Raw genomic sequence first — 22,831 nt, forward strand, 5'->3', positions numbered from 1 at the left:
CCTGCCTCTGCCTCCCAAGTGCTGGGATTAAAGGTGTGTGCTACTACTGCCCGGCAATGTTGGATTTTTCAAATCTGGTTTTCTTTTTTTCTGTTCAGTGTTGAAGATAGGGTCTATAACCTAGGGCCTTTAACTTTCTACACAAGCCCTATACCACTGAACTATATCTTTAGCCCCTCTGTCAGCTATTTTTAATGCCTGTGTGGCATGAATTGTGTGGCTGAGCCATGACTTAGTTACCTACTGGTAGTTCCTAAGAATATTTATAATTTTTAACACTTACTGAAGTTTGTTATTCAGACACCTGTAGCTGTTCTTTTGTAGTGTGTAATCAGAGACTATACATATTTAAAAGGCTTTTGAATTATAGAATGCTGGTGAATTAGCCAGGCCACTTGATAGGAACATGCTACTCTTTAGCTGTCACATAAGGCTGTTGTGACTTCTTCTGATCTGTTAATCTGAGGTGGTCCTCCAGCCAAGTGACTCTAGTGGAAAGCTTTATGGTTCATTCAGAATTGCTAACACGGCTGGCCTCCTTTGCTTTCAGGGGTTTCTGTTGATGTATACAACTTGAATTTAGTATACTGACAGAGACAGGCTGGGCTTAGTTTCCCTGTAGCATGATTTTCCCTCCTTTTTGCAATTTTAAAACAGACTATATCCAATATATATTGAACAGAGTTTCAAAAAGGTTTAGGTAGGCTCAATCCCAGCTGTGGCTAGCTCAAGGAGGACATCAGTTGCTGGCCATCCATTCTCTTTATTGTAGTTGAAGTAGATCTTTGCCTCTATATCATGAATTTTGCTACCTAGTGCCAGATATTTTGAAATATTTGAGTTCTATATAAATGAACAGAGCTTCAATATATATTAAAAACAAACCCCAGAATGTGCTGGTTTAGACATAGCTCATGGCCTGCTGAGGAAGTTGCTTATTCGCAGTCATCACCAGTAAGTTTGTATAGCATTCCAGATGACATCATAAACCAGGCATGGGGACGATAGCTTTTTGGGTTAAGTTCTCTGAATGTTCTGCAATGGCATTTTGATAGATTAGGGAAATAATGTCATCTCTTTAACAGGTGGAACTATATTTGGTGAAGTTTTGGTCTTAGAAGAATGCTGGGTAGTGCCCATGTGCATGTTTGTTATAAAGTTTCAGAAGTTATAGTTGTAGCACAGGTTGTCTCTTTTGTGTCTTGTCAGTTTGTATTTGTGGCCAAATGGTTAGTTATCAAAGAAAATGTATGAAAGATCTTGAAGCAGGACACGGTGGTTGGTGCACTCCTGTGATTTTGTGCTCTGGAGGTTGAGGTGCTAGGATGGTGGCCTCCAGGCCTGTCTGGATTACATAGTGAAAGCCTGTCTTAATCAAACAGAGGTACATTGTTTATGGCAGATAGATAAATTGTATCTTTGAAAAAAAATTTTAGAATTGTATAAAACAAACATAAAATATACCATATTAACTTTTTATCCCCTTGTCTCTTTTGGTGCTAGGGAGTAGCTGTGTGTTCTGCCACAGAGCACCTCCCACCCCAAGCATTTTTAAGTACAAAGTCTGCCAGCATTAAGTAGATTCACATATGTATGAAACCAGCCCTGTGTCTAGTACCCATTAAACTGTACTCTTCCTTGCTTGTTCCAGCCTGTCAACTAGACACCAGTGTAAGTGCAATCAGTTATTTCTTCTTTTCTTATAACTTCCTTTTTTCGTTGGTCTATCATCAAGGCTCATCCAAATAATAGGTGTCAGAATTTCTTAAGGCTGAGCAATATTTTGTTGTATGTTTGTTTTGAGATGGAGTTTCTTGTACCATGGCCTGACCTCATTTTACACACACACACACACACACACACACACACACACACACACACACACACGAGGCTGACCTTGAACTCCTGTTCCTCCTGCCTCCACTTCTTAAGTTTTGGAATTACAGGTTGATGCCACCAGGCCTGCCTATGCTACATTTAAAAAACAAATTCATTTACTGATGGATATTTAGTCTTTGTGCATAATGCACTGAGAACATGGGTATACAAATCTCTCTCGGTCCTTGATTTTGAGATTTATGAGAATTTACCCAGAAGTGGGATTAGTTTGGTAATCCTAATTTTAAGTTTTCTTAAAACTATTCTGTTACCTATAGCAGCCACACCATCTTGCTTTGTTGCCAACACTGTATAAAGATTCCGGTTTCTTCATATTCTCAACAACAGTTTGATTATTTTTATTTTTTATTTTGTGTTTTTGCAGTGCTAGGGATAGAAGCCAGGTCATATTCATGGCTGGCAAGCTCTACACCAGCCCTCTTCTGGTTTCTTTCTTTCTTTTTATTTTTGTGGTTTTTCAAGACAGGGTTTCCTCTGTATAGCCCTGGCTGTCCTGGAACTCACTTTGTAGACCAGGCTGTCCTGGAACTCAGAAATCTACCTGCTTCTGCCTCCCAGGTGCTGGATTAAAGGCGTTGCACCACCACCGCCCGGCTTCTTCTGGTTTCTTGGTACTAGCTATCTGTTTGTTGGTTGTGATGCTATCTCCTTTGCAGTATTGATTTCTATTTCCTAAATGATTAGTTACGTACAATATGTTAGCTGTTTGTATATTGCCTTTGGAGAAATGGCTATTGCTATAATTGTTTGTTTGGTTTTTTTTTTGTTTTGTTTTGTTTTTCAGATAGGCTGGGCTGGAACTCTATACAGATCAGGTTAGCTTACAGAGCTCTGTCTCTGTCACCCATAAATTGGTATTAAAGGTGTGTATCACCACATCTGACCTGAAGTTATCTTAATGGTATTTTCAACTTTTTGTGGTGGAGGGGAGGACGACAAGGTCTGACTATGTAGGCCTGGCTGTTGAGGAACTTGCTATGTAGACCAGGCTGGCCTTAGACTCACAGAGACCTACCTGTTCCTGCCTTCTAAGTTCTGGGATTATTATTAGTATTTCAAATACATACCAAATAGGGCAGTGTGATAAACCTATGGAAACCATCACCTGCATTCAGTAAATACCAATACATAGCCGCCATTATTATTAAATTTATATTCATGTTATATTGGGGGTAAACTATATAATTTCTTGGTTATTATTTTTATTTTATATGTTTGGAGGCAATAGGATCTTATACTGCCTGGAACTCTGTGTAGCTCAGGTTAGCCTTAAATTGGAAGAATCTTCCTGCCTCAGTCTTCTAAGTGCTGGGGTTATAGGCATATACCCCTGTGCTGCAATTTCATGTACAAACATTTTTATGTGAAATACAGGAAAAATGATATTTCAAGTGGATATATCATATGGGGTTAGTATCATAAGAACTTTAACAAAAACCTTTATTGTGTTTTTTGTGGGGGTGGGTGGAGGTCAGAGGACAGCCTTTAGGATCTGGTTTTCTCTAATCGGTCAGGTCTTGGAGATGGAATTCAGGTTATTGGGCTTGGTGGCTAGTGCCATCTTGCCAGCTCCGAGAGCTCTTTTTAATCTGTTAGAAATATGGAAATAGTATTTGTAAATGTCAGGAACCACAGAACTGTGATTGTCTCGTGTGTTTGAATTGGCTCACTCTCGACAAGCCTTGTCCTCTGTCATTTTTTTTTGTGGTACTGGTGTATTCTTGATCCGTTCTTGCTTTCTGGCTGCGTCCACTGGCCACCACTAGTTAAGGGAGAGGCTTCATCACTCTGTGCTCTGTAAACAGAACAGAACTTCCTGGTTTGGACAGAAGCCAAGACTCAGTTGAGCTGCCCTAGGGAATTCTATTCTAAGGACTTTTCACTGCTGGTCCTGGACCTACATGTTTCTTTGAAACATCAGTTACAATACACTATACTGTATTAAGTTATAAAAATAAATCTTACCATGAGGATGACTTTGATGTTTTGCTTTAGATTGGGTTTCACTGTGTATCACAGACAGGCCTTGAACTTGGAACCCTTGTGCTTTAGCTTTCACAATGGTGGGATTACAAAGGCCTTAAAATGAATCTTTGATTTCTTTATTTTGATGTTATTTTTGGATAAATACAACTGCTTTGTGAGAACCATATTCTTGTAAAGGACTATACCTATTTAGATAAAAATATTTATTTAGTTGTAGATTAATGCTGAAAATAAGGTTGAGTGTAGTCTTGTCCCCCTTAAGTCATTGTTGCCAATAAACTAGGCAACTGGTAAACATGCATCAGATCTAGTGGGCTTGCTTTTAGTGACATTGCTTCTGGTGGCTGGAGGTAGAAAAACAGTTTGTATTAATTCAGCTGTAGTGTTGGAACAAGTGTGATAGATAGCACCTAGTACACCCTGCCTGTAAATTAGGCTCTCACCCAGTTTTCTGAATACATCATTTCTTTTGGGTTTGGTTGTTTTTGTTTTTTTGAGACAGGGTCTATAGTCCTGGCTGTCCTGGAACTTAGTATGTAGGGCAGGCTGGCTTCTAACTCAGAGAGATCTACCTGCCTCTGAAGTGCTGGGATTAAAGGTATGCACCACTACACCAGGCTATATATTTCTTATTTTGCCAACAGTTTGGAGAGATGGCTCAGTAAAAGTACCTGTAGTCATGAGAACCTGAGTTCTAATTGCCAGCACACACGCCTGTACTTACAGGCTGATCTTACGTGGCTTTACCTCCAAAGTTGGGTGTGGGTCCCTGGGGGACTTACTGGCCAGTCAGCCATGCTGATTCCATGGGCTCCAGGTTCAGGGAGAGATACTGCCTCAGAAGTAAAATGACAAATGGAAAATGAGGAGGACAGCTTCTTTCCACTTTTGGCCTCCATTCATGGCTGAACATATCTGCTCAAAGACGTGTACACAGCAAGACTTACTGCTTATGTGTTTGTGTGGTTCTCTTCCATAAAGGTCCTCTGCCTCTCTTTCATGCTGTGTGGAGAATTCACTGTGAGAATGGTGGCCCTCACAACTCATAGAGAAGTGGTAGGGCTAGCACTACAAGCAGAGTATTGACACACATTATTTGCCACGTTTACAGGTGGGATATTTATTTCTTCTCCATTAACTGCATCATTATTACATCTCTATGGACTCATAAATATTTACAGTTATCTGGAAACATAATTCCAGTACACTGTATAGTGCTGGCTTTGACCATTGGGAATTCTCAGTTGGCCCTGTGTCATATACTTCGTTCCTTTGGACATACCTACATCTTTGTTTTAGAGTACTTACTTTTGGACTGATTTCATCCTTTCTTATACCATCTTAGAATGACTCGTTCTCCCCAAGAAACCCTGCTTCCTTTTTAGACAATGATACCAGAAACCAGATCTGCCCTGGATATTGTTAGTTCTAGTTCTTCTAAGGTAGCAAAGCCAGAAAACTCCTGTGCACTTGTTCTTTTAAGTGCTGGGTGTTGAACCCTTGGTCTTCTATGTGCTGCATGTGCGCTTTATCACTCAGTTATACCCTCAGCCCTATAAGCAACATTTGCATAAATAAATTATCCAAAGCCAAGTTGACACTGTATCGCCAACATATATCTCAAGCATATGTATCACATCATCTTATTCAGCTAATCTGTAAACTCCCACTTCAGTAACTAGAAATTTGGCTCCTACCATTTAATATCTGTTTACTTAATCTCTAGTTTTTATATGCATATATATAGTGGTATCCAGATTCTGAGCTCACATGCATGTGGGAAACTCTTATTCTCAAGAAGACAGGGCACACACGTAGATGTCGACTATTGGGTTCTAGAGTTACCTTCCCCCACTCTTGAGAGAGGCGGTTTCCTGCATATATAAGACAAAAGTTTTGTCATGGTTTGCCCATCAGGCTACCAGTGAAATTGATTTTTCTTTCTTTCTTTCTTTCTTTCTTTCTTTCTTTCTTTCTTTCTTTCTTTCTTTCTTTCTTTCTTTCTTTCTTTCTTTCTTTCTTTTTTTCTTGAGACAGTCTCCTGTAACCTTGGCTGCCCTGGAACTCTCTATGTAGACCAGTCTGGCTTTGAACTCAAAAGATTTGCCTTCTATCTGGGATTAAAGTCATGTACTGTGCTTGGCTTCATCTAACTGGATTTTTAATATTCATATATATTAAGATTCATTCTGTGTTGTAAAGGTCTGGTCTATAGGTTTTACACCTCTATGTCTCATATATATATATATATATTTGTTTTCAAGAAAAATAGTTTTCTCATGTTCCTATTAATGGTCATATTTGCCTTTTCTATTTTTAAAAGTTTCATATTTTTAGAGAATTTACTTATGTTGCCTTTGTAAATGTCTTTGGAAATTTTGTAGACTAGGAAACCAACAGTAGTCCCCTTAGATTTTTGAAGTTGCCTTTGTGAGAGCTTTGTGTTATGGCATTCGAACATCGTATAAAATTTCTCCTTAGTAATTCCCCTCCCTTTCTCTATGGTCCTATTGAGGATCTAAGCTAGGGCCTGCTCATGCTAGGCCAGGTGCTCTGCCACTGAGCTCCATTCAGCTTTGAAGCTGCAATATATATAGACTTTAGTATCTTGTTTCGCCTTGGGCCTTATCTAAGGGGGATAACTGAGGAAAATGTAAAGATTACTGAAATATTGAATTGGCAGTAGTCCTACGTCTGTCATGAAGTAGCAGTATGATGGTAAGAACATTAACATCTTTCTGGGCTTTTTATAAAGGAAGCTGGACTCTTTGTCATTTTGAGAGTTTCAACTTTATAGTTGATTTTGTGTGCACGCGCGTGTGTAACATAATTTACTAAAGCAATATAACACTACCTCTCTGGATCAAAGCTACTAGTTTCTACTTTCTGCGCACACACACACACACACACACACACACACAAGCCAAATCAAACCCAGGACCTTGTTGCCTACAAGGCAGATACTCCACCACTGAGTTAAATTCCCAGCCCTGATTAATGCTACTGAAGTATACATAGGTAAGTTTATGGTGAAACATTACAAACTGGTACATATTTTCAGACATAGAAAATACTCTCTTTAAAAAAAAAGTCCTTAAAGATAGGTGTTCCCCTTAGTTGCCTAGTTTGTCAGTTTATGAATTAAAAATAATTATGTGTATATATGTGCTACCTGTGTGTGGTACCCAATGAGAACAGGAGAGTATTGGATCCCCTGGAGCTAGATACAGGTGCTGGAAACTGAACAGAAAGTCACTTAACCACAGAACCATCTCTCCAGCTCCCTAAAAGCATCTTATTGTTTTTTAGTCAGCTATTGGTGTGTGCGTGTGTTTGGAAGGAAGAGGTCTGGGGATTCTCACATATCCTATGACACATGTGTGGAAACTAGACACCTTTATGGAGTTGGTTCTCTCTCTTTTTTGTTTTGTTTTGTTTTTCGAGACGGGATTTCTCTGTATAGCCCTGGCTGTCCTGGAACTCACTTTGTAGACCAGGCTGACCTTGAACTCAGAAATCCGCCTGCCTCTGCCTCCCGAGTGCTGGGATTAAAGGCATGCGCCACCACGCCCGGCTGAGTTGGTTCTCTTCTTCCACCTTTCTTGTGGCCTAGTCTGGTTTTGAGCTCATATAGCTTTCAAATAGATTTAATCCAAATGATTTTAGATCTAAGACTTTACATTTTAGTGACAATATTGAGATGAGAATCTCTGATTATGTTGGAAAGGACCTCAGCAGTGGGTAGGCATATCTTCACTGAATTTTTTTTTTTTTTTTAGTGAGTTGGTAAAATTGTTGTTATCTACCTATCCCTAATTAAGGCTGTTGGAGTTGGTCTTGTGCTCTGTGTATTCAGATGCTGAGTTTTGTGCTGGTATAATTGTTGTATCTAGCTATCCCTAATTAAGGCTATCTTTTAGAGCTTAAAAAAATCTATTTCTGAGAAATGAACTTTTTCCCTCTTTAAATATTTTAAATTTCAGATACTACAGTGACATCATAAAACAGTATTTAGTGATAAAGGAAAATACCCTGCACACTAAGTAGAGAACGTTATAGCTTACACATCTTTGAACGATTCAAAGAATTCTGGGAATTTTTGTTTCCTATGTGTTTTTCTTTAGTAGATAAAATTTCTTCTCAGTATGTCATAGTGTAGGAAAGGTATTTCTAAAAATCTTCCTGCACTGATTTTACAAAAGCATTATTCTTGTTTCTTTTTAGAATATGTAACATATGCCTTTTTTTCTTTTGAGATGAGAGTCTGACTATATGCATTTCCAGCTGGCCTCAAATTCTCAACCCTTTTATCTCAGCCTCCCAGGTGCTAAGATTATGAGGTTGTGTCACCATGTCCACCTCAGTTTTACTTTTTATTTAGTGTTTTGTTTTTGTTGTGTTGGGAAACTCAGGGCCTTGTGAATTCCAAGAATTGTGTTCTGTTACCCAACAAATAGATCGCATTCAGTGTTTGTTAAGGTGAAACTTATAAACGCTGAATGAACTCACTTGTGCATCAGATACATCTTCATTATTTATATGTGAGCACATATGCATGTGTAGGTCAGAGGGCAGCTTGTGGACTCCAGAGACTCCAGCTCAGATCATCAGACACAGCAGAGAATGCTGTCACCTGCTGAGCCAACTTGCCAGTCTCGAGGGCTGGTTTGGTATTTTTGCTTGTTTTGAGTGTCATTATCTTTGAGTCTTTTGGGCTGGCCAGTTTTCCATAATAAGTCTGTCTGTTAGTATCCTCAGAGATGATGAGGGGAAGAGATTGAGAAATCTCAGCATTTAGTATACAAATCTTCCAACCATTTTTTTTTTCTAGATGTCACCCATTTCCTTAAACTCTAATGTGTTAGCTGGGCAATGGTGGCACATGCCTTCAATCTTAGCACACAAGAGACAGGCAGGCAGATACTGGGCAGATACTTTGAGTTCTAGGACAGCAAGGGCTACACAGAGAAACCCTGTCTCCAAAACAAACAAAATAAATAAATAAAAGTCGGATGTCTCCCCAAAGTGCCCTGCCTTTTTATACTCTACAAAGAATAGTCTTTTTTTGAATTGGGGATCGATGCTGTGCTCATACCTGCTAGAGGAAGCTCATGCCTTCTCTCGGAGACCTGGGAGCTCCACCCTCCTTTCTGTTTGCAAATCTTTTCCAGCCCAGCTTATCAGTGCCTTGTGTCACCAATTTCTGGGTTTTTTTTATGCATGTGAAACAGGTTGCTTGTTTTGTGTTCTGGCTTAAGCTTCAGCTTTCCCCTGACCGCTGAACCCGTCTCACTTGTAGCTTTCAGGATTTTGATGTTACTTCTTCTCTTGTTGTTTGGCTTTATAGTTTTTGTTTGTTTGTTTGTTTGTTTTTTGGTTTGTTAGTTTTTTGTAGGATCTCACTTTATAGCCCCAGTCGGCCTAGAACTTACTGTATAGACTAGACCATTGTGGAATGTGCACAAGTCCACCTGCCTCTGTCTCCTGAGTGCTGAGATTAAAGGTGTTCCTGGCCTTTGTTTTGTTTTTATTTTTGTTTTAAATGAATAAGTTTATTAAGTATATATCAAACAAAAGTAAAAGAAAAAATAGCAAATAGCAAGTGATATAGACAGAAGCAGGTATAGAACAAAACACTGTTAAACTGAGGGCTTATAAACATTGACCAAGATAACTGGGAAACCTTGAGGCAGCCAGCTGGAGTTCTGTCTCTATTGAAAAGGACACTTGGGCAGAGTTGAGTGTCCCCTCTAGTGAGGCTCCCAATTGAAAGAACAAGTGGCAGCAGATAGATAACACCGTCTAGTCTGGTGCTTACAATACCTGGCAGAACCCTCTGGGGAAGCTGAGGCATTCTGCTGGAGTTCCTTACTGAGCTTTCTCTTTACGGATGGGTTCTCATGGCGTTTTCATTTTGGGGGATAAACAGTAATATCCTCTGTTGAAAATAGTTCACTTTCTAGTCCTCAAGGGCACAGTGTCCCTACCTGTGGGCTGTTTTGCTGTTTTCTTTCCTCCCTGTTCCAGGAAGGAGGGTCAGTCCATCCCTGGACGAGAGACTTTGAAGGACATTTTGAGATAAACATGCTTGTAACTATTTCTAGAGCCAGCTTTTCAGTAAATTCAAACAGTACACAATTTAGCAATGTAATTACATCACAGCAAGGCTATTGGCTTTCAGTCTATATCTAAATTGCATTTAGTGAATATGTCAGTTGGTTGGTTTTTTTTTTTTTAAAGAAGGAAAAGAATTACAATTTGATAAAAATACCAAATTTTTCCTTATATGTACCACAAACATCTATTAAATAGTTATTTGTATCCAGCAAGCTATGGTATGTGTATATTACAGGTTGAATAATGAATGTTCAAGATTTTTCTCTAAAAAAAAACTCGTGTGTGTGTGTGTGTGTGTGTGTGTGTGTGTGTGTGAGAGAGAGAGAGAGAGAGAGAGAGAGAGAGAGAGACGTATATATCCCTATCTCCAGGAAGAGTGTCGGTAAGTCAAGCACCTGTGGCTTTATATCCCAGGTAATTAACAGATTTCTTTTTAGGCTTGTTTCTCTCACAAATTTGCTTTTACACTACATGGTAACAGCAAGCCTTCCATGCTTCAGAATGCCTTTTCCCATAGTGTCTGTCTTGTTTAACACATTTCCCATGCATAGTAGTGCCTGTAGATCACTCCTGGGACCATTGTCATTGTCTCTTCATTGCTTGTAGCATTTGTCTGTAAGTACATTTTTCAATTACCCTTTTTTTTTTTTAAAGAAAGAAAAGTTATTGAATATACTGTAAAGGACAGAAAGCTAGGCAATAGCTAGAGAACTACCTGCCTTCATTAAATTTTAATTCTTTTTTTTTTTTTTTGAGATAGGGTTTCACTGTGGTGTAACCTGGCTGGCCTCAAATTCAGAGATTTGACTGACTTCCTTGTCTTTCTGAATGCTGGGATTAAATGTATGTGCCTCACACCTAGCTAATTAAGAAAATTTTTTTTTGCAGTGCTGAGAATTGGACCCAGAACCTTGATTGATAGCTAGGCATTCTACTAGTGAGCTGCATGGGAGGAGACCCTAGCTTGTACATGTGTGTTGGGGGGTGTCTCTGCACCCACCATAGCCAGCAGATTGAGTAGCTGGCGTTGGTGCAGACTTCAAGGGTTTGGCATTGGATATTTATTTTAGGCAGCTCCCCCACCCCACCCCCCCATTCCCCAGACAGGGTTTCTTTGTATAGCTTTGGCTGTCCTGGAACTTGCTCTGTAGACCAGGCTGTCCTTGAACTCAGAGATCCACCTGCCTCTGCCTCCTGAGTGCTGCAAAGGCATAAACCACCACCACCTGGCTATTTGTAGGTATATTTAAACACAAAACAATTTGGAAAAAAGTTTCCTAAGTGAATCCTGTGTTTACATCAAAGCTTAAGACATGATTATTACACTGACATTCTTTGTAAAGTACATATGACCTCTTCCATAAAGATGGGTTCTATGATTGACTGAGAAACAGTGCTCAGGATAAGGGTATGAGAAGATGGGGAGAATGACTGAAATAAACGTAAGAGGCTAGGGGAGCCATAGGGTTAGCACAGAGGTGTCACCAGGCTATTAGCTGCATCCATTCCCAGCCTTGTGTGTGGAAAACAGGCTAGACATCTTTCTAACTTTGAAGGACAACCCTGTGTGTTTAACATGTGTGAGCATAAGTAAGTACCTTTGTGTGTCCCATATGTCTGTATACTTGGTAATTTGTAAAATAATAAAAAAATACAATCATGTATTTTACAATGGGCTTGTCCTGACCCGTGTGGTATTTGGCTATTTTCCCACTGCGTGGTCATTGGAGAGTACAATTCTCAGGCCTGGTAGACCTGTAGTTCTCTGGACTTAGGTCTCCACATGTGCACAGCAATAACTTTATTCACTGAGCTAGCCCCTGTAATTTATAATTTTATGAATAGTTGCTTTGAACGTCCTTATGGCTTTGTTGCTTTTTTGAGACAGGGTCTCACTATGTAGCATGAGACCTGGTGTTAACTGCGACTGGGGAATTGCCCCTCCTTAGTGTATATAAACGAGGACATGACTGTTCATGGATGGTTGAGGGGAAAGTTTTTATTGTAGATACGAGAGAACAGACAGAGGCATCTGGAGGATTCCAGAGCAGAGAGAGAAAATAGACTGAACATGGCTGTTGTCTTAGGGTTTCCTTTGCTGTGAACAGACACCACAACCAAGGCAACTCTTATAAAGGACAACATTTAATTGGGGCTGGCTTACAAGTTCAGACATTCAGTCCATTATCATCAAGGTGGGAGTATAGCAGCTTCCAGGAAGGCATGGCACTGGAGGAGTTGAGGCTGAGAGAATGATTTTCAGGCAGCTAGGAGGAGGATCTCTCAAATCATACCCCCAACAAAGATGCAGTTCCTCGAAGAAAGCCACACCCACTCCAAGAAGACCACACCTCCTAATAGTGCCACTCCCTTCACCAAGGTATTCAAACCACTCCAGCCGGCCCAGTGGACCTGACCATGAGAGAAGCAGGAGCAGGGAGATAGAGGGGTAGAGAGGGAAGGAGAGACACAGAGGGAGACAGGCAGAGACAGGGAGAGAATGAGCATATAGTTGAAATAGGGTTATACGGAGAATGAGTAGTTGGGAAAAGGGGTGGGCAGAGAAGCCCATGAGCTGGGGAAGTTGAGGGAGGGGAGGAGGTGAGAAGAGCTAGGTTGCCAGCATGGACTCTGAGATGTTTCACAGGCACTTGTGACACAGAGGGAGTGTGGAGGCCAGCATGTGCTTTGGTATGCTAATAAGCACGACAGAAAACCACAGATTTCCCTTCTGCCTTTACAATTTGGGGAAATAGTTTCTTTTAGACCTGACACTTTTCCAGTCTTTATGAGCTCCTAGCCCACTGAGCCATTAGCCTGGAAGATGCTTTGCTGCAGATTTCACAGAAGCTTGGTGCCATCTACTTAGGTGTCTTGGTAGATCCATCAGTTCTGAAAATAATTGGAACTAAAGATACTGATCCCATAGGTCCATAGGCAGAAGACAAAGGTCTGCCACCATAATTGCAGCTGTTTAGTCCTTTTGCAGATGAGTAGTAACTTTGGTCAGAGTTTTGGCTTTTTAGGTAAGTTGAATTAGAGATTAGTACCTATTATGTGTCCACCTTCTTGTCTCTCGTCATATGACCTAATATAGAGAATGAGGAGTTAAAGGAAATGACGTTGGTGATTACAGTTGGCTGTATTTGCTCTCATTTATAAGAACTCATTTTCCCTGCCAAACCAAGTGTTCCTCTGCTGTTATTTATATTACCAGGGATGTCCACACAGCTTTTAGCCAGAAGCTCTGTGGACTTAAGGATTGCCTCTTAAAGTAAAGCATTCTGCCTGATATGCACTTTTTTGGAGAGAGGAGGGGGGCAGTTTAAGGGTTTCTCTGTATTCCCTGGCTGTCCTGGAACTTACTCTGTAGACCAGACTGGCCTTGAACTCAGAAATCTGCTTGCCTCTGCTTCCCAAGTGCTGGGATTAAAGGCATGCACCACCACTGCTTGGCCTGTTAAGTATATTTAAATCATTGTTCTCATTACTTGATTTTCCTTTCTTTGGTGCATTTTTTGGTTTCATTTTGGTATTGGAAGATTTACATATTTATATTATCTTTTATTTCTGATACTGTTGGGTAGTATAAATGCTGTAATTGTGCAACATTTAAATGCACATTTATTTATTTATCTTTATTTATTTTAGGATATTTTACTCTATATGCTGTAGCTAATCTGGAACTTACTATACACCACACTGGCCTCAAATGTAAACATTGTGCTTCCTCCCTCCTGAGAGCTGGGATTAAGGGAGTGCATCACCACGCTCAGACTGGGCTTATACTTTCTAATTTTCTTTTAAAACAACAGCTCTTAAAATAGAAAAGACAATAACTATAATTATTTTCATCTTCAGTGGGATCTCAGCCTAGATGTCTTTTGATGTCTTGATTGTAGTTCTTTTGGTAAAAGTATTTTTTATTCTCCAGAAGTAATTGTCATCTCCGAGGCTTACTGCCTCGAGTCTGCTAACCTAGGCCTAGAATGTTTTCAGCCTCTGAGACTTACTGCTGAATTAACTCACTCTTTCTAATTCTTTCTGAACTCTGGCTGGCTGGTTCAACTCAGCTCTTCTGGCTCACACTCCTCTCCAAGCTGACTGGTTCAATCTGGCTTCTTTCTTGGCTTCTGACTGAATTGTTCTGCTTGTTCTAAAACTAACTCAGTCTGTTCTAATCTTCTGACTCCTCATTCTGTCTTCACTGGTGTCTAACTTGTTGTCTCTTCAACCTGTCTCTTTGAAACTGCCCTAGTAAAGCTGCTTCCTCCTTCCCTTCCTCTGCACTGCTCCCTCTTATGTTACATCTCTTTCCTTTCCTCTTGAGAGTTGGGCATAGCCTGCTCTCTCCAATCTTTCTCTGATTCATCACTTTGTCTACCACTCAGTTAGACATCACTTTCAAACATGGGTGCTTTCTTCTACAAACTAACTTTACTGTAACTTTAATTTTTTCAAGGACTACTTTTATTTATTTATTTATTTATTTATTTATTTTTTTGGTTTTTCGAGACAGGGTTTCTCTGCATAGCCCTGGCTGTCCTGGAACTCACTTGGTAGACCAGGCTGGCCTCGAACTCAGAAATCCACCTGCCTTTGCCTCCCAAGTGCTAGGATTAAAGGCCTGCGCCACCAGGCCCGGCTAAGGACTACTTTTAATGATGGTTCTTAAATGCCTTAACCTCCCTTTTAGCCCACCACCCACCAGAGGTAGTGGAAAAGAAAGGTTACAAGGGAGGTGGACCTGTTTAGAAAGGTTCTTTGGAGCAACTCTCATCTGTGTTCTCTGGAAATAGCAGTTAAGATCACAGGTCAGCAACAGCAGCTCAGTCCACTCGCAGACACTTCATGGATACACCAGCAGTTCAATTTGGCAGAGTCAGGTTAGCAACAGTGGTGGCACTACGTAACAGACAGCCAGGCCTTGGCCTTGGCACAAGACAGCAGAAGGGACCAGGAGGAATGCCAGGAAAAGTTCTCAGCTGTGGCTCTCTCAGGGAAGTGAAGATCAGTGAAGATTTGAGACCAATAAGTGTTGCACTGGTCTTGCCTCAGTCTCAGCTGACACCACTCTGCCAATCATCCCAAGGCTGCAGCAAGTAACTGCAGCACACTGACAGAAGTTTTTTGGTGCAGTTCTCTCTGTGGAGTCCTAACAAATGCACCTCAGCTATGCAATATAAGATGGACCAATACATGCATGTCATTAGTGAAGAATCCTTCATCATGTGTCCTTTGACATGCTTGCTTTGAAAGGTCACCTGTGTTTGCTTCAGGAAAACACTCCTTCACATGTTTGCCCCAGCAAAACACTATCCAACACAACTGACTTCCCAGAGAACCCTTACGTTTCTACCTCCCTTTACCTTCGTTGTTTGGGATTAAAGATGTTCACTAAGGGCATGTCTATATTCCAGCCAGAGGGGTTAAAGGTGTGTGCTAAGGGATGAGCCATACCACAACTAGAAACAGGTTTTTCCCAGTAAGTAACACATCTTGGGGTTTACAGTGTTATCAAATATCCCGCAACAGCTTTTCTCCCAGGGAACACTGGATATTAAAGAAACAGTTTTTAAAATTTCTATTTTATGTTTATGGATGCTTTGTCTACATGTTTGTGCACCCCATGTGTACAGTGCCTATAGAGGCTAGGAGTGAGTGTTGTATCTCCTGGACCTTGAGTTACAGACATCTGTGAACTGCCATGTAGGTGCTAGGGATTGAACCCCATGTCCTGCAGAATTATTCAGTGCTCTTAGTCACTGAACCACCCCAGGAACCTTTTTTTTTTTTTCAATAATTCAGTTTTCACCCATTTACAGACATATCCTGTGGTAATTTGTGGGGCTATTGATGGGATTCTTTTCATTGAGGGTGACAGATACTGACTTAGCAAGTGAACAATGATGTAGAATAGTTAATTTTAAACTTTAAGTAAAATTATATAGTATAGAATTGACTTTTCAAAAATAAAAACTATCACCTTTTTAAAAATTAAAATTTATTTCCTTAAAATTTTTTTCAAATCTTTTTAGATTTATTTTATGTTTACACAGTAAATGTTTTGTCTGCATGTATGTACATTCACTATATGTGTGCCTGGTACTCTTGGAGGTCAGAAGAGAGTAAATACCCAGTGGAACTGAAGTTATGGATAATTATGAGCCAAGGGATTGGACCCAGATTCTCTGCAAGAGCAACAAGTGCCCTCAACCCCCAAGCCATCTCTCCAACTCATTCTTTTAAAGAATAGAGTAATTAAAAACTTTTCATTAGGCTGAATCACCATTACCCCATCTAATTTATAAACACATTATTTTCCCTGACCTTGCAAGAAATTCAGACATATTCAGAAATTCAGTCAGCTGCTACTCTCTCCAAATTATCCTAGCTACCAACAACCATTAATCTTTCTCCATGAAATTGCAATTTGGGAACATTTTTATATAAATAAATGCATACAATATATAGCATTTTGTTAGTGGCTTTATTCTTAGTGTAATACTTTTAAAGCTTATTTATGTCATAGCAATTTATCCTTTTTTTCTGGCTGAATAGTGTTTCATTGTATGGATAAGCCACAGATCTTGTATTCATTTGTATGTTGATGAATTTTTTGGTCATTACAAGTAATTCTGTGCCATCAAATTTTGTACTCTGGGCTCACCATTTGAGAAACATTCTTTCTATCCCTACCAACAGTTCTAGTTTTTCCATATGCGTCAGAACCCATTTCTGTCTTTTTAGTGGGTGTGAAGTGTTATGTCACAGTATCTCTAATGATCTAACAGTGTTGTGCATTTATGTCTGTTGGCCATTTATATACTATCTTTGGAGAAAATGTTTAACTCCTGTGTGTGTTGGGGGATGCTTGAGTGTGCACATGTGTGCAAGTGCACTTTCCTGTGCAGAAGCATGAGGTTGACATCAGGATGCCTTTCTCACTTGGTCTCCACTTTATTTTTTGAGATGGGTCTTTCACTGATCTTGGAGCTTGCCTTGCCATTAGGGCATGAGCCCAAGCCATCCTTCTGTCTGTGCCCTCCATTGCTAGGGTTGCAGGCATACACCACCATGCCCAGTACTAGGAATTTGAGGTCATTTCTTTATGCTTACATGGCATGCACTTTACCCATTGAGCTACAGTAGGATTTTTTTTTTCATTGTTTTTCTAGTCTTTAGATAATGTAAATGGCTTGGGCCTCTTAGTGATATCCAGTCCTAGATTTACTTTGCGGTTCCTCAAAACAGCTCATTTTAAACCTGAAGGTGTATGTGCGGTGTGTGTATGTGAATATTGCTGTGGGATGCCTGTGGAGGTTCCCTCCTTACACCTTGTGTTTTGAGTCAGGCTCTCTCTTTTAATTTCTGCCTCTCAATATACTCCAGACTATATGATCCAAGAGTTTTTCAGAATTTTTCCTGTCTACCTCCCATATCACTATAGGATGGCTGGACACCACTGAGTCTGGCTTACCCTGGTTGTCAGGTTTGTAGCAGGCACCTTAATCCACCAAGCTGTCTGTCCAGCCCCTATAAGGATCTTTCAACTAACTAAATTCAAAGTTGCTTCTATTAGAACTGTATAAGATTTCTGCAGTGGGGATTTTTGGCTTCTACTATGTAGCCAAGGGTGACCTTGGCTTCCTGATTCTCCTATCTCCCATCTCTTAACTTCTTGGGATTTGTAGGCCTGTCTTCCCACCCATAACTAGCAGTTTTGTTTTGTTTTTGGAGATAGGAATATACTTCATTTCCAGGATTCCCAGCTTGTCTTAGTCTACTAGGCTTGAATGAATCTTTTGCCTCAGTTTCCCCTCAAGTTGAGACTACCAGCAAGTGTCATTGTACCTGGCTCAGATTTTAATTTGAAATGTTATATTTATTTCTAATAGGCATAGTACTTAGATTCAAAGAAAGATGATCCCTTTAGTTTAGATGCACTATATTTTATAGACTCAATTTTAAAAACAAAATAATAGCACCTCTGTAGATTTCTTAGATTTATTTTTATAAGCTTTTGTTCATTTGTATTTATTTGTCTGTGTGTGTCTGCATGTCTCTGTATATATGCCAGTTACCTGGAGAGGTCAGAGAAGAACATTGGAGCTCTTGGAGATGGAGTTACAGCGGGTTATAAGCCATGTGACCATGGTGATACTGGAGACCAAACTTAGGTCCTCTGAAGAAGAACAAGCATTAACAACTGAGATGTCTCTCTAGTCCTAAGAGACGTTTAAAAAAAAAAATTGTTTTATATGTATGTGTGCTTAGCCCCTCTCTCTCTCTCTCTCTCTCTCTCTCTCTCTNTATATATATATATATATATATATATATATATATATAAAATGTTGGTATACATAGTTAACAGATGGTTGTAAGCCACCATGTGGGTGCTGGAAATTGAACCTGGGCTCTTTGGAATAGAAGTCAAGCTATCTCTCCAGCTTCCATGATACATATTTTTTAAAATCAAAGGTTAAGCTGGACATGGGCTCACTTGTCCCAGCTGATGGAAGAGTTGGATCCTTTCCAGCCCTGACCCAGAAAAAACAACAGCAACACGCGAATTCTCTGTGAGCATCCAGAGGGAGGGTCTCCTAAAGGGACATGGCTGGGTAGCCTGCACCAGAAAGGTTCCCAGGGACAGAGCAGGAAGTGGGCAGAATCCATTATGGAATCAAGTAAGCTGTTTCCCAGCACATTCTGCACTTTAGTTGTGGTGCGTGTATTACACTGTTTCATTGGTGAGTGATAGACTTGAGGTCCTAAAGTGTAAGACTATGTAGATGCATACGTTTCTGTTGTTCAGCAAATCCTCATTGCACGTAGATGGTGATCAGCATATGTGGCCTTTTTGCTCCCTCTCCCCAATAGTGTTGTGTTTTAGAGCAGCTTTCCTGAGCCTAATTTTATCACTAGCAGTGTGGAAGTAATTAGATTGCTGCATGAGGAGGAGGGGGCTGTGAGTTGGGGGGCCTCCATAGTCATAATGTTTTGGGGGGAGTTGCTTTTGTTTTTCCACTTTTTAGTTGAAAATGTATGATTCTAAAATGCCATATTTTAAGAGGGGAAGAAAATCTTGACCTGGTAATGTTTCTCTTTTCCTCACCAAAAGAGATGGTGTTTCTAAGAAGGCTGGAATTTCTCTGATCTGTTACCATGCTGAAGAGGTATCACATTTCCACGTTGCTAGGAGACAGGCAACCTGTCTTACAGCTACTGGAATGGCAGACTTCTTTTACCCCCTGAGTTTTTAGAATATCTGTGTTTCTTAGAACTGCCAAGCTTCCTTTCTGAAACCAAGTTATGTAGAGGAAACATGCTTGCTTTGACCAGACTCCAGAATTTTAAAGTAGGTTAGAAATGTCAAGCTAGGTTGTAATACAAAACGGTACCAACTGCTACAGTTAAGTCTGCATCCTTGCATCTTGCTCTTTCTTGTTCTGTCTCTTGCTTGGTGCTGCCTTCTCTCATACAGTGCTGATTAGTTATGAGGAGGCCGAGAGCGTCTTTCTAGGGCTTCAGATAATACTAAGACCAATGGTTGAAGAGACCCTTGCTGCCAGGAGCTCTTTGAAAACTTGACTATTTGATGTCCCTGGAACAGCTGCTTTCCTATGCTATTTTACCTCTGTGCTTTCTTTTCTGAGGGAAAACTTACCTTAGGTTACAATGCAATTATTTGGGAGTGCCCAAAGTTTAAGGATAGATTGTTAGAGCTAAAAAAATGGCTCAAGCCAGAAATGGTAACACATGCCTGTAGTCCCAGTATTTGAGACAAGGGGATTAGTGGTTCCAGGCCAGCCCAAGGTACACAGAAAAACCCTGTCTCAAAAAAAAAAAAAAAAAAAAGGCCTGGAAATGAAAATCTGTGGTAAAATGTTTGTACTAGGTTTCATACCCAGCACAGGGATGGGGGGTGGGGGCAAAAAGTGTCTAGATGATAGATGCTGCTAAGAATATGGCCCAAGAACCCATGTCATACTAAACTTTTGTAGTAATCTAGTTCTGTATAGCACATGTTTGGAGATGGATGCAGGCTCTGCTTCAAGTCAGAACCCCAAGCTCTGTTCTGTTCTGTCTCAGTTTACCATGGACTTCTTTGTAAAGTGTGCTTAAGAGCTGGTGTGTTTCACAAGCACCTCAATTGGCTTCCTGTGTGGTAATACTGAAAACAGGAACAGACCTTATTGCTTACATCAGTAAATTCCTTTATAGTTTAACTCTAGTCTAGAACAGCTCATTTAAAAACTATAATCTATTGGGACATCTCTGTTTTATGACAGTGACTTGGGTGGGCCATCCATTGTAGCAACAATAGGAACGAATGAACACACACACACACACACACACACACACACACTCATTCACTCACTCAGTGTGAGCTGTTTAAAGTAACTGGAGGAGCTAGAGAGTCAGCTCTGCTATAGACCACTTGCCTGGGATTCCTAAAACCCAGAGTTTGATTCCAAGCTCTAAAACACTGAAAATCTAGCCACCCAGACAGTGTGCTCACAGTGTGCTGACAGAGGTTAGGAATTTGTTTTTCAGAACTGTCTCAGTTACTTAATGTTAAATGTCTACACACAAACTGAATAAAATGGTAAGGCTTGGTTTGCCTATTTTCATTCTTTGTCCTATCAGGTTGTTTTTCTGAGTTTAAAGAAACTATGCAAGTGATGAATGTTCAGTACTAAAAATTAGAGTCTAAATGTAAACAAGAAGAAATCCTTTATACTTCCATTACCTAGAAATAGTGCTGAATTGTAGATGTGTCGTTCTTGATCTTTCCATTTATATATTTACCTTTTTGCAAACAAAGTTTTACAACGTGTAGTTTGATAAAAATCAACCTTTCATATAATAGTTCTATAAATATTCAAGTTGTCAAATTTTCTTCATTTATTTATTTTTCCCTGAATCTTATTTTTGATAGCTGGGCATGGTGGCATACACCTGTAATCTCAACACTTGAGAAGCAGAGGTGGCAAGGTCAGGAGTTCAAGGCCTTCATCAGCTTCTTGACAAATTTGGGACAAGCTTGGGCTACATTTAGCTTTTTCTGTTTTGATACCCTCATATTTTATGTACTCCAGTCTTGTCTACAACGCTTGATGCTCTTGCCTGAGCTTTTCAAGTGCTGGGTCTGTATGAATATACCATGCCTACTTGGAGTATCATTCTTATGTAACTTGTTTTTGTCTGATTGTTTCCATAGAGTATCTCTCCCTGGAAATAGGGTACTTTAGAAGAGAGTTTGCATATTTAAGGTGTAGGAAACAAACACAGTGCCAGGCAGCCTTCCAGATAGGCTACTCTAGTTTTAGGTTTGCATCTTTACAATGTGTCCTATGCGTGTATTAATATCTGATGTTTTTATTCAGTTGCAGAATGAAGAGGAGCCTGGGGAACCTGAGCAGACTGCAGGTGATGCCCCTCCACCATACAGCAGCATCACTGCAGAGAGTGCAGGTGGGTGCTGAGGCCAGGGCTGCCTGACAAGGCACTCACTCATAGACTCATCCAGTGGCTGTTGGTTGCTGTTTGTCTTCCCTTCAGCTTTCCATAAGTTTCTTCGCTTGAGTTTTAATTTGTAGCCCAAGGTGAAAACTGGTGTTATTGTTAATCTTAACCCCCCAAAACAAATGAACACACCTTTCCTTTTTTCCAGCTGGTCGAAAGGGCTTTATTAGTGGTGAGGAAACAGACACACAGTGCAAGGCACATACCCAGAGAAGATGACCCTCTGCAAAGCAGAAAGAAGACTCCGGAAGCCAAACCCTCCAAACCCCATTTACCATACAGCCTTTTTGGAGAGCTCAGGTTCATTCCAACTAACTCATAAAGGAAGGGGAAACTGAGGAATAAGTTTCACACTGTGATGTCAAACACCTAAAGCCTCAGCCCTGGAAAAATGCCTTGCAAGTTGGAGGTCAGCCTGGAGACCTTGTTTCAAAAATAAACAAACAAAACCAAAATAAAAACACAAAGAAGAAAGGGAGGAAAGGCTGAGAACTGGGCAATCACCTGGTTTTCATAATTTCTTCATTAGAGAAGCTTCTCATGTGTAAGATAAAAACACAGTGGTAGTAAGACTTTTGGTAACTAGAGTTTCTGATAATCATTTCTGCTGTAAGCCTTCAAAGTTCACCAGTTTTGTCTTAAAATTAGATTTATATATTCTGTTTTATGTGAGAGTGTTTTGCTTGCATGGACTCTATGGGATTGCTGGAACTGGAGCTACAAATGGTTGTGAACTACCATGTGGTTGCTGAGAATCCAGCCCAGGTCCTCTGCAAGAGCAACAATTACTCTTGGTCATTGAGCTATTGCTTCAGCTCCAGTCCACCAGTTTGAATAAAGCCACTTACATATTTTATAAAACAGGATTATGGCAGAGTGGCAGATAGAGCCATGTGCTACTGCTGAACCCCAGCCTCTATTTCATCATAAACAAATTGAAGACATTCATCTTTGTAAAGCCTTAACAGCCTTACCATCCTTTTATTTTGGATCTTGGGAAGGCTGTTGATAGTTGATATGAGATTGCTTCCATTTGTAGGCTGGGGTCTTAAGCTACCATTTTAATTGTGTGGACCATAGGTCAGCATCTTGCCTCTAGTCTGGCTTTAGTTTCTTTCTTTCTTTTTTTTTTTAAGATCTATTTATTTACTATATGTAAGTACACTGTAGCTGTCTTCAGACACTCCAGAAGAGGGCGTCAGATCTTATTATGGATGGTTGTGAGCCACCATGTGGTTGCTGGGATTTGAACTCCGGACCTTCGGAAGAGCAGTCGGGTGCTCTTACCCACTGAGCCATC

General features: G+C 40.2%; 1 protein-coding gene across 1 annotated transcript in view; it reads left to right on the top strand.

The window, feature by feature from the left end:
* The window catches only part of Ndfip1 (Nedd4 family interacting protein 1), a 49,476-nt gene that overhangs the window by 2,858 nt on the left and 23,787 nt on the right, over positions 1 to 22,831 (top strand). Inside the window, exon 2 of the mRNA XM_029546933.1 lies at positions 21,393 to 21,480. Within this exon, the coding sequence (XP_029402793.1) occupies positions 21,393 to 21,480 (88 nt within the window). The remainder of the gene's footprint in view (positions 1 to 21,392; positions 21,481 to 22,831) is intronic.

The sequence above is a fragment of the Mus pahari genome, chromosome 15, assembly GCF_900095145.1.
Source record: "Mus pahari chromosome 15, PAHARI_EIJ_v1.1, whole genome shotgun sequence".
In the NCBI taxonomy this organism is placed as follows: Eukaryota; Metazoa; Chordata; class Mammalia; order Rodentia; family Muridae; genus Mus; species Mus pahari.